We start from the raw sequence: 15202 nt of genomic DNA on the forward strand, positions 1-15202 counted from the left end.
TTTTAAAATATTTTTTAATCCTCAAGAATCTATCTGGTGCCGAAACACCAACAAATTACCTCTTTTTCTTCCTATGCAAGATTTAAAAATATATATGAAAGATCTCAATCTGCCTTTAAGCAATACTAAGTTTTTCCACAAATAAGTTAAAAATATTGGCCATTTTGATCTTGTGTAGGCTTACCTCGGCTTGTGCTTTGGCCTCTCGGAGTAAAGAAGGAAGGTCGCATTTTGTCGTCACTGCAGAAAGAACCGACTGCAATTTCTGCTGATCCAGAGTGGAGACAAGGAGTTGATCCAAGCTAAAATATGCAAGTGCAAAAACGGGTACTCTGGATGAGACTGCATAATGGTGTAACAGAAAGAGAAATTTCTATTCCCAAAGGAGGAAATGGCCAGGAGTTAAGACATTTGCATTGTCCTGCAAAATCTGGTTCGGAGGAGCAATACCGAGTCAGACTATATTGTTCCTCCTAGCTAAGTACCATATTTTTCGCTCTATAAGATGCACCAGACCATAAGACGCACCTAGTTTTTGGAGGAGGAAAACAAGAAAAAATAATATTCTGAATCTCAGAAGCTAGAACAGCAAGAGGGATAGCTGCACAGCGATCCCTCTTGCTGTTCTGGCTTCTGGGATAGCTGCGCAGCCTGTATTTGCTCCATAAGACGCACACACATTTCCCTTTACATTTTGGGAGCATATAGAGCAAAAAATACGGTATTTTCTACACCAACTGGCAGCAGCTGTCCAGAGAGGAATCTTCTCCTGGTCCTGCTTGGAGGTGTCGGGAATCGAACCCAGGACTTGCTGCATGCAAAGCGTGCGCTCTGCCACTGTGCTACAGCAATTCCTCAAGATGGAGTTGTGGCAGGGAAGGAGACGTGGTGAGCTAAGGGGCTGCAGCGGAGAACAAGAAGCAACAGAATGTAGTCAGGGCAGGATGTACGCTGTGATTCTGCAAGAGAGCTGAAAAGGAGCAGAATGCGGCATATGGTGCAGAGGACAGCTTCTTACAAATCTTTGCATATATATTTTTTTAAGTATCCAAGTTTCTAATTCTTACAGCTTCAAATACCTGTTTGGAAACGTGTGGGCAATGCCTTGTGAAGTTTAAGAAGCTGAATAGGGTTTGTAGGACTGATGTGGAGGGGCATCAGTGCCCCGTGCCGCCCCCCTTGTCTTTCACTGTGCTTAGCAAAACCAGTCTAGGTTATGCAAAATAGTTTCAGAATAAATTTAGGAAAACAAGAAGAAGTACGCAAAGCTTTCTGCTGTGCATAAGTTGCTCGCTGTTGCAGAATCCCGCTTTCCGTGGCACAGAATGAGATAACCTGGAGGCAAGATTTTTATGCTTTTGTGCAGAGTTTGTAGCCCAGAATATGGGGTTGCTTCCAAATAGGTGTTTATTATTGAATCAGTGCTCCCCATGCATACAACTTTTGGGTACAATGCACACAAAATGTCAGTCCATTTCCCCCCCTTTAATCCGGATTTACCCTTTCAAGAAAGAATCCTATAAGCTTGTTGCCAATGTCCATTAATTCACACTCCACCCCACCCAAAAAATCCGGAAGCACCCTACATCTTGTGACTTCTGCGAATGCTTTGCTGTGTGGCTTTCAGGCTCTGGAACCTGACCCACTCGCAACATAAAACCAGTGCAATGGAAACAAGGGCACTAACCTGATTGACCAGCTCTTCCCCGAGTGCGTCTTGTTCGGGTTGGCGTCGTGTTGTAGCACTTCGTCATCAGAGGCTGACCCAGGAGTCCCGCAGCTGCTGTTCCAGGGACTGCTGTCCTTTGAATGCTGCCTGCTTGCTAAAACAAGACTGGAGAGCCCGGGGCATTCATTCAGACTGGATTCGGTTTCAATGGGAAGGCCAAGAGGTCTCGCTGCAGGGGCAACTTCCAGTTCCGTTTTGAAATGAGAAGGTGCAGATTCCACAGAGAAATCCTCGCTGCACAGCTTGTCGAGGTCGGGCATGCTCAAAGCCCGCAGTTCCCGGATCTTAGAGCGGGACAAGGGGGCGTGCCTGATGTGCCCACCTGAAGCTCTGCTTCTTCGGACGGTGGGGGTAGATGGCGGCAAACAATTTGGACCTCCCGAAGCACCACACGTTTCGCCCTTTTCTAAGTGATGAGCATCATCTCTGCTGTTCTCAGAGGGATTCTGCGGCAGTTGCATTAATGCCGCACTGGTTGATGATTTTGTCATCTGCGCGGGGGCCGGGGTTTCGCTTTCACAATAGGAACTCAAACTACGTCTCAGCGCCTGGACAGGGTCATTGATGTTGCTAGCCGAAACTGCGGACGTACCACCTGACAGCCTTCTACCAATAGGAAGCTTTGAGCCGAACGAGGTGGAGTGTATGTCTATCGCTTTGACCAGAGGCCTATCGAAATTGGCAAGGTTCTCAAACGATTTAATTCTCTGTTTCACGGAAAAAGAGGAAACGGGATCGTGTGGCCAGTTGAGCTCATAATAGTAATAATTCCTCCTGCAGGTTTTCAATTTGTCCGCGATTCTGCTGCTGCTGCTATTGGTCGAAGGCAATTCTTGACTGTTTGATTTGGGGGCACTGTGAGGCGTCTCTATTCCATCTTTCGTGCCGTTCATCAGACTGAGGTGGACAATTTTTAGCATGCCCAACTCTGAATGGGGGTACTTTTCGCCCAACACGTTGCTCAGGATATCCTGGACACAATGTGTCGGCGAATCCATAACATGGCTGTCCTCCCTCAAATGATTCGATAGCTGGGTAGGCACTGAGTAGGTCCTCGTCACAGGCTTCAATGCATTGTGCATGTTTTCTTCCTCAACGGTGCTCTGCCTAATGTTCTGAACATTGCTTTCTGGTTTGCTGGCCAACCTAGTGTGTCCTTCCTCCTTCTCCAGAGGCAACTCGCGAATCATTGAGGATGGTGGGAAGGAGGTAGAAGACAGCCTCACCTCAATGAAAGTCCGCTGAATTTCTTGGCTTGGTTGTGGTTGCTGGGTAGGGGAACAAAGGCGGCTCGAAGACTCTTTTTTAAAAGGCTCAGGGTTATCCAATCCCAACGGCTTGATTTCACACCCATCACGATTCAACAGTCCACGGTTTTCTGTCCTGTTACTCAAGAGAGTCGTTTCAGAATCTGTATTAATTTGGGAAGGGTTTTCTCTTGTGTGGTGTTGATCCGATGTACCTCTCGTGTCATTATTTAGAACCACCTGATCTGTGACCTCTGCATCTTTTTCCTCCGCAGGATTCTCTGCCGTTCCAGAATTGCCAAGTTCCAGACTGCTAATGGGTTTATCTTTCCTGGCTTTGACGCTGCTCCTGTCACCGTTTGACAAAGGAAGAGGCGATTCCGGAGGCACGGCTGAACATGGCTTATTTTCCTCATCCTGTTGAAGAATCCTGGAGCCCATCGAAAGGCTCCTGCTGGGTGGTTCCAAATGTGTGGCCAAGTTATGGAGCGATGTGCCTTTCTTTGGCAGAAGCCTGGGTGACGACTGGAAGAGAAGGGATGCTTTCTTCGGATCAGGGCTGCCGGTTTTTGCAGGAGCAGCACTCGGGGCATCCGACTGAGTCTTGGACTTGCTTTTAATGATAAGACCCTTTAACTTTGGCCCTGGCTTGTTCCGTTGGTTATTTGAAAGAGTTTCTGCTATACTCTTCTGGGGAATCCCTCTAGTTTCATGATGTAGTTTTTTGGAAGAGGAGGGACTATGTGGGACTACTGTGCTCACTTTGCACAGGCCAGAACTTTGGATTTTGACATTTGGACATTTTGAGGCATTTGCCTTTTCACTCTTTCCTGGCAATTCGTGAGCAGCAGCGGCCTTACTCAGATCTTTCGATTTTGTCAAAAGGGGAGATTTGGGACTGTTGATTGTTCTCTGTGACGTACAGTTCATAGGAGGGCTGTCTGGTTTGTTCAAGTGGCTCGAATCACCGGTTCCTTTCTTCGTTGGGGCAGAATTGCAACCAGCCGTATGACTGCCATCATCTGCTGCTAAATCGTTTTCTGTATGCAATGGCTCCTTCTTATTGGATTGGTCTTTGTCAAGCAGATTGCAGTCCCAGCCATTTATGGTTTTCGTCATGCACAAGTGCATGTCTTGGGCATCTCGTTTGGTAGCCTCACATGCCCCCGCAAGCCTTTCTCTGCTTTCCATGCTTATTCTCTCTCCTCTCCTTAAGGGGCCATCGTCATGGAAAGAGCAAACTGCACCGCTGTGATCTAACCTATCAATCCCAGATGGAGAAACCTGAGAAGGTGAAGGAAAGGCTGTGGATGGAGCCACCTGTTCTGCACCAAAGTGCCTTGGAGAATGTGGCTTTTCTAATAAGGCTGTCCCACTGGATCCTTCCAGCGAACCAATTTCTGCCTTGATTTCAGTCTGTAAAACACCATTAGAAGGACTGCATTCTGGTGGATGACGAAATACTTTGGGGGTAGGTGGGACCAGCTGTTCCTGAGGAAACTGTTGCTGCTCGCTACTCAGACAGCAAAGTTCAACTCGCTCCTCGTCTGACTCAACTGCCTTATGGGTCTCCAAGGGATTGTCACAAGCAGGCTGCGAGGGGGAAGCTCTGGGAGTTTCCGCTACAGATTCTGTGTCTGAACTGGAATCTTCGGCGGTAGCATACATAGATTTTGGGACAGTGTTCACTTTGCTCTCCATCCCAGCCAGGGTGTCTTTGTTTAAACTGCTGAAATTCCTGGAATAGTTACTCAAACGGGTTTGGTTCACAGTGAAAATCTTGCTCGTGTTAATGGAATCCAAGACAGAAAACCCCAAGATTTCTTGCGTGTTAGTGGCATCATTCAGAGTCCTACCTGGAAGGTCATTCTTAATTATATCTGCTCCAGAATGAGAACAGGAATCTTCTCCCCTCCCATCTGCATCTTCCCTGGCACACCTGTCCCTGATGAATGAACACTTAGCATCTTTTTCATCCGAGGAAGGTGTTTTGCCAAGGAAATCATCCATGTCTCTCAATGGTACCACAGTGCTGTCCTGAGCATAGCTGCTTTCAAAGGAATCTGCTGGTGTTGCATTGGTCTTTGCATCAGATGGCAATGCTGTCCCTTCTGCCACGTAATCGGGGTTGCCCCCGTGCAAAGGTTCTTGGTGGTTTGCAAAGCTCCTCTCTTCTTCGATCATAAGAATATTGCTTGGATTTCTCTGAACGGCTTCATCTGCCTCCGAAGATACAAGGAGATTTGCAGATCGGTTCGTAGCTGCATAAAGAAGGAAGCAAAGAACCAATTTCAGGTTCTAAAGTAGGCAATATGGCAAACCGTACACAAGTGTCTGGTTTTTAAGAATCTAGCCGAAGTCCAGTGACGGATAGGAATCTTTCAACCAATTATCACCATGCTCCCAGATAGTGCTAATATAATCCAACTAAAAGTAAATACTTACATAATATGTTACAAAGTGCTAAAAGTATATTTCACAAGATATCTGCTATCTCTTAGTAGTCCTTACAACATTCCTATAAGGCAGGCCATTTGAGGAAGAGGATGCTTAAAGCCAAGTTAAGATCTGAACGGGGTTATCCAGTTAATAATCTGGGCTCCTTTCTTGCACTAATTCTATTTCTTTGTTTCCCGATTTTTATTTTCTGCCTTAAGTCTCTTAACACTTGCAGTTCAACCCTCCAGCACAACAAAACCCCTCTCTGTTTTAACCATGCATCCTGTTGAAGTCTGAACGGTGCTATGAATAGTATTTTCATATTCCAAAGGGATAGGATTGCAGGCTTGACCTTGTCAAGCAGGCCAGCAAGCTTTTGTTACATTGAGCCAGCATCTGTTCCTCTCTAAGCCAGCTGCCATCTTGGAAGGAATGTTAGGAAATCTTGGCCTGATGTGAGGAAACTTAGAACTCAGAGGCACCTCTGGAGTGCCTCTGAACCAGGTGCAATGTCTTATGGGACTGCGCATAGGATTTCAGGGCTAAATAACAAGGGATTCCCTATGGTCACTATAAACAGCAATCAGCTTGTGTTCCACTTCAGTTGAAGTGCTGCCTAAACAGCTCATGCAGAATTTTTTCTTTTTTAAAAAAAGCATTTGTTTTACATTTGTAAATAAAAGCTCTCTTCATTTATTTCACATGTAGCTGAATGTGCAAATACATTTAACCAATGAATGTATTTTGCCACTGATAAGCATGATGTTGTTATGGAGACTCTGTCTGTGGTTTCTAATTTGTGATGGCTCTTCCACACATCCCTTGAGGCAATTCTGATTTATCATAGTCTTTAGTTGCAAATTAATTTTATCTGAATGTTGCTTTTATTATTATCTTTAAAAAGTTACCTACTGTGATCATCTAAGCCTAAAATGCATTACAGATTACCCTTCTGGTGCCATACAAAGAACTTTATATTTGTCAGCCTTTTTTTCTTTTAAAAAAAGAAAAATTATATTGCTTGTATTGAATTATTGAATGCTAACCATACCCAGGTCAGTCCCACTGAAGTAAAGTACAGTGGTACCCCGGGTTACATACACTTCAGGTTACAGACTCTGCTAATCCAGAAATAGTAATTCAGGTTAAGAACTTTGCTTCAGGATGAGAACAGAAATCGTGTTCCGGCGGAGCGGCAGCAGCGGGAGGCCCCATTAGCTAAAGTGGTGCTTCAGGTTAAGAACAGTTTCAGGTTAAGAACAGACCTCCGGTACGAATTAAATACTTAACCTGAGGTACCACTGTATCTGATTAACTCAGATCTGTTAATTTCAGTGGGTCTACTCTGCGTAAAACTGAGTTGGCTGCAACGTGTGGGTTTAAAGCACTGTTCTTGGGTTTTGGATTGTATTTTTATTCTGTCCTGTCACATTTCATCTGTTTACTTGTAAAGCACCCTGGATGCTGATGTTAAAGGGCAGTATGCAAACCCACAAGCAAATGAATGAATGGATTTAAACAAATAAAGAAAATAGTTTCATTTCGTGAAATGGCTATTGTGGGCATGCTACAAGGTCAGTCTCTGAATGGCAAATCACTGGGGAGCAATAGCGGAAGGGTTATTGTCCTCATGCCCCTACCCCAACCCTGTGGGCGTCCTGGAGGTCTGATCCTCCAGGGCTCTTATGTTCTTAGCGTATATTTATCACTCTGGGGAGCAGCATCTGACTCTCACAGTGCAATCCAATGCAACTTCACTCAGAAGCAAGTCCCACTATGTCCAGTGGGCCTTACTTTCAGGAAAGGAAGTCTCAGGATTGCAGCCTCAGTGTAAATTTTGTTGCTGTAAAATAGTGGAAGGTTTAACACTTGAGACTGGGAGACCCACTGTAAGGCAATTTATTGACAACAAGGTGTAACTTGCACATTGGAGAAACTGGTGTGGAGCTCATATTTGCCCCCAAGTGAGTACCACTGAAGAGATTTTTCTATGTTGGTGTCAGGGAACTGCCATCTGAGGAGCAGGAGGTGAAAGGGCTCACAGAGGGTGAGAGAGACCATTCAGCTGAGGAGGGAACCAGCAGGGGGAGAAGTGGAGTTCCAAGGGAAAGTGAGTCGGAGGGAGGGCTCAGAGACACTTCCAGCGAAAATAGTGGGGAGGTTTCAGGACCTCCCATAGGGACACCTACTCCTCGCCGGAAACTGTCACGCCAAGAGTCCAGAAGACGCGTTTCCGTTAAGGAGCTTTTATGCTGGAAGAAGTTCCGTAAACGCCCACTGTCCGATTCTACGAGCGACTGATGGAGCCATGCTTAAGGAGCTCCGTCACAGACAGAGGTTTGTGGACTTAGCCAAACTCTGAGGGACTAGGATTTTACGCACAAGCAGCTCACCATCCCATCACAGTTGGCATGCATGTGTGAAAGCTTTGGGGGCCAAATCATATATAACATTGTTCCTCCAAATAGCAATTGCATGATTTTTTAATTTATTTAAGTAAATAGCAGCTGTCCGCAACCCTCTGTTCAAGATTGCAGCATGGGGGAAGCTTTTAACCCTTTGCCTCTGTCACGGTCACACTCCAGAACAGCTTCTATTTGCATCCAAAAGAAAGTTCCCACCAGTGATTTCCTCTCAATGCAAATAGCAGCTGTGGTGGGGCCCCCAATCTAGACTGACACTGTGATAAGAGTGAAAAGGTTGGAGCTGTCCTCTCCCTGACTTGGGTCTTTCCGCTCCACCCCAGCTATTATCTGCTTAAAAAAATATTATTATTGGGCAGTCGCTAATGTCATGTTGCTTATTTCATAAAATTGATTCTTGCTCGACTGTAAGGAAAAAACAGCAAAGCGTTTTCTCTGTATCTCCCCGTGTAAGAGCAAAGGGATGCTTTGGTTTCTGCTTCTTCTTTTTTAAAACCCTCTTTCACTCCTTACCTAGATAATATATATACAGCATATAACTGCACAGATTTACTGATCGCCTACCCCAGCTAAATCTCGCAGTACCAAAAGGGAAGCAAACCTCTTACCAGCAACAGCTTTCTGGATTTCCAGTGTGATGGATGTGGGAAGACCTCGTACGTATTGGCAGACCTCCTCATAAGAGAACCCATGGATCGGGACTCCGTTGATGGCAAGGATCTCATCTCCTGGAACCAGCTTCCCCATAGACGCCTGTTAAAATTGCAGTTAGGAGTGCTATCAGAGGAAACAATTCAGAGGGCAGAATAAAGCTATTTATTATTATGGTTTAGCACAGGGGCAGCCAAAATGGTGCCTTCTCTATGTTGTTAGACTACAACTCCCATCACCTTGTCAGCATGGCCAATGGTCAGAGATGATGGAACTTGCAGCCCAAGAACTTCTGGAGGGCACTATGCTGTCTACCCCTGCTTTATTGTTACACCTGAATGCAGCCAATAACTACCTTGCCAGATCAAGACTGCAGAACTCAACTATTCCGGCATGTGGTGTCCACCAGCCAGCCACCAGCCAGATGTCTTGGAGAAGCTGAAAAACCAGGCAGGAAGACAATGGCACTATCCCTATTACTTGACCCCACCATCTGGGACTTAAGAGATAGGCTGGCTCTGAACACAGAATATTAAAATTATCATGGCTATGTTGGCATCTGTGGCGTTTGCCTCCTAGGTGGGTCATAAGGAAAGGGTTAAAATGAGTGGGATGTGATTGGCCAGTGGAAACTGATAGGAGGAGTTAGAGTGAGAGTTGGAGTGGTGTGAAAGTCAGTTGAGGGTTGCGAGTTGGAGAAGGAAGAGGGAGGAATAGTCTGTGGGTTGGTCGAGTTGTGTGGTGAGCGAGTGAGAGGAATTATTAGGTGGAGTCAGATAGATAGATAGTTGGGATAATCAGTTTGAAGTTGTTAAGAAACCTTAAACTTGTTCGTGCTTATAAAAATAAACTTGATTATTTGTTATTGTTAACAACTGTCTGGACTCCGTGTGTACCCGTGAGAAACGGGTTGGTGGCAGCGAAGAAAGCAATTACAGTGGTGGCACTGGGTCAATAGACCGTCAAACGTCCGGGGACCCTGTGTGATCACCACAGCATCCATCTGTCTCGAGAGACAATGGTGTGAGCCTCCAGGGGACAAGTCAAACCACAGTGTTAGCAGCACTGAAGTGACTTTCCACAGTGCCCAAGCCTATGGAGGTCCTGGGCTGCCCGGATAACAAGACCCCCCTCCCGGCCTTGCTGTTGTGGTCCAAAGGAAAGCAGAGCAGGTTTGGCATGGCTAATAGCATAGATAAATTTATCATTCACAATTTTGCCTTTTTATTTTTACTAATGCCACCTATGCCATGAGATGCCTCTGTTTCTTTTTTCGATGAGTTACTGCTGGCTTCCAAAAGGGGGCCCTCTTCATAATAATTTGAAAACCACAAGCCTAGGTAAAAGAGATGAATAAATAATCACGAGCTAAATTTTTTAAACTTAAATGGCAGTCCAGTTGTTCTTCCCTCTCAAGGAGCTATGGGCCTTTAAAAATTTAATATTTTCTGCTTCTAAACGACTTGCTCTCTATACGGCTCCAATCACTCATCCCGCAAAACTGGCAGAGCGGCAATGATCACTGCTGCAATTACAAAAATGGATTCGTTCGGAACAGTGTATTTTCCCCATTGACTCTTTAGTTGAAGCCAGCTAGGATAGGTATGCGCTGCCAAGACCTCCCATTAATAACAGCATCTTTTTGCAGGGGTTGAGGAAACTGGAAGACTCACAAAATTAACGCTGCCCCTGAATATCTCTTTAATAGCATCACCCTATATATGTTTATTCAAAAGGAAGCCCTGCTGAGTTCAATGCTCAATAAGACTTAACTGCACCCTAAATTTCCTTGCATATGCTGAGCTTCCTTCAGTACTGATATCCTATCAGGAAATGCAAAAAGCAGGGGAAATTCAAAGCGAGTACCCTTTCAGCTGCTCCCCCTGGCCGCAAGCCTGTTATCACGACACGCAAGGGGATGGCATGGATTTCCAGGTCAAGGCCAAATGATTCATTTTCATTCCGAGTCAAGGTGACTGCTTCAGGGTGGCTCTGCCCAAGAGGACTCTCCTGTGTTTCGCTCTTCCGGAGATGTGGAATCATCCTCCCGCTAGCTCTGCTCGAAGCGCTGTGGTCCTCGTTCTTCTGCCGCGGGATGCCATGGTATTCAATGCTCATCAGGCTTTTGACTCGAGTGACGGCTTTGTGCTCCAGCTTAGGGGATCTCTTGGACTCCAGCTGCGCCTCCCGAAACTCCTTCAAGCTCAGGTGACCCGGGTGAAGCTCGGGCACGCTTGCGTAATCAAATGATTTGACCGGGAGGAAAGGGGAGTCCGCTGCATGCTCAGCAGCACTGTCTGATGAATCCCTAAAGCCAGCGACAGCTGAATCGTTGTGCAAATTTGTCCCTGGGTCTCTCTCCGGGTTTGTAGCACCACCTTTGACAGGAGAAGTTGCAATGGCAAGCTCACAGTTGCCCTCTGCCTTCCTCTGGCCTTTGGGCCTCGGTCCCCTTTGTAGTCGAGCGCCATCTTGCTTGGAAAACTCATCCTCGTCGCTTGCGTCACCGTCATAGAAAGCAAGTCTCCGCTGCCTCTGGAAGGAGGTACGCGGACCTTTGGGGCTATCGCTGAAGCTAACATGCCGGGTAGTATTCTCCCTTTGCTTATTGAAGGGACCGGGTGAGTTGTTTCCACTACTCGGTGAATCGCATATGCCCGATTCTTTGGTAGCTAGGGAAGAATGCATGAGATTATGATTTTGCAACTTAATGACTTAAAAAAAAAACAACCACCAGAAAATTGGTGGTAGCCAACCAACAAGTCCCACCAGTACAAGAACTTTTGATAGTGCAACAAGACTTCCCCCTCCCCCACCACCATGTGCTCCCCAAATCTGCTCCGATGTCAGGGACTGTGCTGAGGAGGGCTGCACTGAGGAGGAATGGTGGGAGCCTTCCCCTTCCCCCTGATCCCGAATCTTCCCAGGAGCAGGAGGACAGTAAAGATTTGGAACAGCGGCTTGCAGAGGGGCATAGTTCAGAAGGCAGAAGCTGGGAAATTCTGGATGGGGAACAGCTAGGAGAAGAAACACTGGGAGAGAGAGGGTTAACAGATCCACTGTCTCTGGCAAGCATTCCTTCGCTCTCCCCAAGGTCAAGAAGAGCTCATAAAGTGGCTGAACAGAAAGCACACAAAGCATAGAGGGGGCAAGCTCAGATTCCATGACGTAGGAGTGACGTAGATATGGGGATGTAATGAGATCCTTAATTGGGAGCACCTCCATTCTAGGAGATGGATTCTTTGTTCTCTCGCTGTCATTATTAAAGTTTCTAACTGGTAAGAAGACTCCTTTTCCCTTGTTCTGCTTATCTACTGCCACCGGGGGCGGGGCGGGGGGGAGCTAATTCCCTGAAGCCTGACATCTGGCGGGTTGGAGAAATAGATTTAGGGGTTGCAGGGGAAAGAAGGTGAGAAGTCCTGTTGCACAAGAAGAAATCCTCATGCCGATGGGAGATGTTGCTTTGCTCTACTTTGGATACAGCCCTATATCCTCATCCTCTTCCAAGCCAAAAACTCAAGACAATGCATAAAAAAGGCAGCAACAAAGGGAGTAACCGTCAAACATCTTTCAGGTTCCATGCATTGTCACCCTGGCTTACCTGGAATACCAGGAGAAGGAAAACATTCATCTAAGGAGCTGCTCCCACTCTTTGGCCGGAGCGGCTCCTCATCGCTAGAGCCAGTTATTGTAGTCTCTGAAAGTGACAGCTGGCTTGCTCCGTCTTGTAAGAAGTATTGGGAAAACTCCGTTTCAGAATTGATGGATCCCTGCTGAAATAAAGCCCGGGGGGGCAGGGTGGTCAATTAGAGCAGTGCCATATATATATATTTGAAATTATATATAAAAAAGTTTACAACAAGAATATCTATACACAATAAAAACCACAAACATGTAAAAGTCAGAGAAAAGCAGCTAACCGCTATGGAAAGGTGTTTTCTTCGTTGCCTGCATTAGCTGGGCAGCACGTAAAAGTTTTTGACCACCTTTTAAAGGTTAAAACAGGCTTCCCATGGGCAACTGGTTGGCCACCAGTAATCTGATCTGGATTGGCCTTTGGTGTGATGCAACAGGCTTCTTCTTATATTAACTTGTTCCATTGTCAAACTACATTTGCTACAACCCTCTGTGCTCTGGCACACTATTACCTGGTGTGAGATGAGGGTGGGAAAACACATCTTTGCTCTCTTCTATGCTGGCTCCCCTTCCCACAACAGCTTCAAGGGTAGAACTGCAGCACATGACTTCCCCCAAAGGATCCTGGGAACAATAGTTTGTCAACGGTGAAAGGAACTGTAGCTCTGTGAGGAGTAAACTACAATCCCCATAATTCTTTGGGGGAAGACATGGGCTTTTGCGTATGGTGTGTTGGCAGTCAACGTATGTTTGAGATGCTGGGCTTTTGGATTGTGGGAGGTTGGTGAAGATGTTTTAACCATTTTATATTTTTAGCCACTTCCCCAGGATGCTCACAAAAGTGGATATGTGTGTGTGAGGAAGGCTCCAGGATTTTCCCTGTTGAATAGTGGGAAAGATGGATGAAGGACACAGCTCTGTTGGATTCACAGCTCTTTATTTCAGCAGTTAGAACTGCTCCTGGAATTAGACTGACTGCAACCTAGCTGGCTGCTTTTTATTATACTAATTAACTTGAAACAGTAACAACTCACAACTAGCTAACCAATCAGGAGCGACAGTTTTCAATCCTTCATTTACATACTGGTGGCCCTGAGTGAGAACTGCCACTAATCTTAATACATAACATTCCCCAAGCAATATAATGATCCACTGAAGTTCACACTCAAAACACAAATCATATTGTTGAATTTTAATTCTTTTACCCGGCTCCCTGGCTCCAAGAAACGCTTCATTGTCCAGCTCAAGGGCGAGGAGGCTTCTGTCTGCTTGGACTTCACACTAGGCGATGGGCTTTTGGGCAGATTCCCTGTTAAAAACAATTTGGTTAGACAGTGAAGATTTCAGATTGGAAAACTATTTGCACATAAGCCATTATTATCAATCTAGCTGGAGTCTGTGCATGGTGGGAAGTAAGGCGAGGTTTTCAATATCTTGGGGGTCAATATACAACATGTGACTGTTCAGGGCCCCCGAGTAAGAAGCCCCACTCCTTGAGAAGTAACATCTAACAAACCATATTCTATGTTTGGAAGAGGCAAGAATCTAACAGCCAGTCTTTTGAGATACTGTGTTGTGGCAATAACTGAGTAGATCTACCCAAAGAAGTCTCTGGCATGGCCCAGCTACAACTGGTACACCAACAATTCTCCTTACTTTGCCTAATCGTTTTTTTGTCTATGGTTTCGTCATATATAAAAATTAATGAGAATTTATGCCTTAGATAAAGAGCACTTTTGTGGTGCTTTTCATCCCATATAAAAGCACAGAAATGGAAGAGGGCCTGTTTTAATCCAACTTGATCTACTTTAATAATAATAATAATAATAATAATAATAATAATAATAATAATAATAATTTACTTTTTCCCAGAGCCCCTGGGAATGTGAACTTTCCCCCTGTAAGTGGGATAGGAAGGTGACCTGAGGGGGAAGAGAGCTAACCAGAGAGTGCAGTGCCCATGACCCTCTCTCAAAATTCCAAGTGCACCCATAAGGCCAAAAACATTAGCGACCTCTGGAGTAAATAACAGACCGATAGGATGCAGTGTTAAAAGCAAATGAGCTCGTACCTGTGGTGTGAGGAGAAGAAGCGTCCTTGCTCTCTCTCTGAGTGGTGCGGGCAATGGCTTCATCCATTTCTTGTTCAGAAACCTAACGTGAAGTTGAAAAAAGTACGCTAAAGTTTATACAGCAAAGGATGCTCACTGCAAGATTTCTGGTTCTCAATTATTTATTTTACATATTTTTATATCTAAATGGAACCTCAGCCAATAATCTGTCTGCTATGTTGAAATTGAAGGTTGCAAGTAATCTCCAAGGGCAGCCACACATATGTCTGGTGTATCATGTGTGGTTTTTATATTCTGCTGGAAACTGCTCAGAGTGGTTGGGGCAACCCAGTCAGATGAGTGGATGGTAAATAACAAAGGGGACAATATGGAACCCTGAGCCACATGACAGGACATCACCCACAAACCTGGAGGTTGAAGCAGAACCACTGAAGTACAGCGCCCCTAACCCCCAACTCCAGAAGGTCCACAGAAGCAACAGCTATAGAGAAATCAAGGAGAATGAGCAGCTCCCACTCCCCATTTCTCTCCCTCAGGTTGATAAATGTCACCAACAAAAGCGGCCAAGGCAGTTTCAGTGCCATAACCAGGCCTGAAGCCAGACTGCAATAGATGGAAATAATCAACTTCCTCCATGCCAGAAGCTGGACAGAAAGGGAATATTTGCAACTGGGGCCAAAGTCATTTAACACTCCTGGTTCTTGGGTGGTCTTCTTATGAAGGGGCTGTACCACAGCCTACTTCAAGGCAGATGGTACCTCCCCCTTCTTCAGTGAGGCATTACTCCCTCCCTGGACCCACCCAGTCAACTCCCTATGGCTTGTTCTAAGAAGCCCATATGGTCAAGGGGTCAAGGAGGCTGGTAGTCACTGTGCTTCTTCAAGGAGCGTGTCCACATCCATCTGGCTGTAGATTATTTTGTATGCTCTGAGATACACATTAATAAAATCCATACTTATTTTTGAAATTGGTGGTCTGTGGGTTTGTTTTTTAACTGCCCACCCAA

General features: G+C 45.6%; 1 protein-coding gene across 5 annotated transcripts in view; it reads right to left on the reverse strand.

Moving 5' to 3' along the window:
* The window catches only part of PDZD2 (PDZ domain containing 2), a 169084-nt gene that overhangs the window by 15427 nt on the left and 138455 nt on the right, over window positions 1–15202 (reverse strand). For 4 of the 5 annotated variants that reach the window (XM_053407578.1, XM_053407577.1, XM_053407575.1 and 1 more), the window contains 7 exons: window positions 14197–14278; window positions 13331–13434; window positions 12091–12262; window positions 10356–11161; window positions 8447–8591; window positions 1688–5237; window positions 185–302 (listed from right to left, as the gene is read on the reverse strand). In XM_053407578.1, coding sequence (XP_053263553.1) covers window positions 185–302; window positions 1688–5237; window positions 8447–8591; window positions 10356–11161; window positions 12091–12262; window positions 13331–13434; window positions 14197–14278 — 4977 coding nt within the window. The remainder of the gene's footprint in view (window positions 1–184; window positions 303–1687; window positions 5238–8446; window positions 8592–10355; window positions 11162–12090; window positions 12263–13330; window positions 13435–14196; window positions 14279–15202) is intronic. The other variant, XM_053407576.1, reaches the window with a different exon arrangement.

This window comes from Podarcis raffonei, chromosome 11 (genome assembly GCF_027172205.1).
Source record: "Podarcis raffonei isolate rPodRaf1 chromosome 11, rPodRaf1.pri, whole genome shotgun sequence".
Lineage (NCBI taxonomy): Eukaryota > Metazoa > Chordata > Lepidosauria > Squamata > Lacertidae > Podarcis > Podarcis raffonei.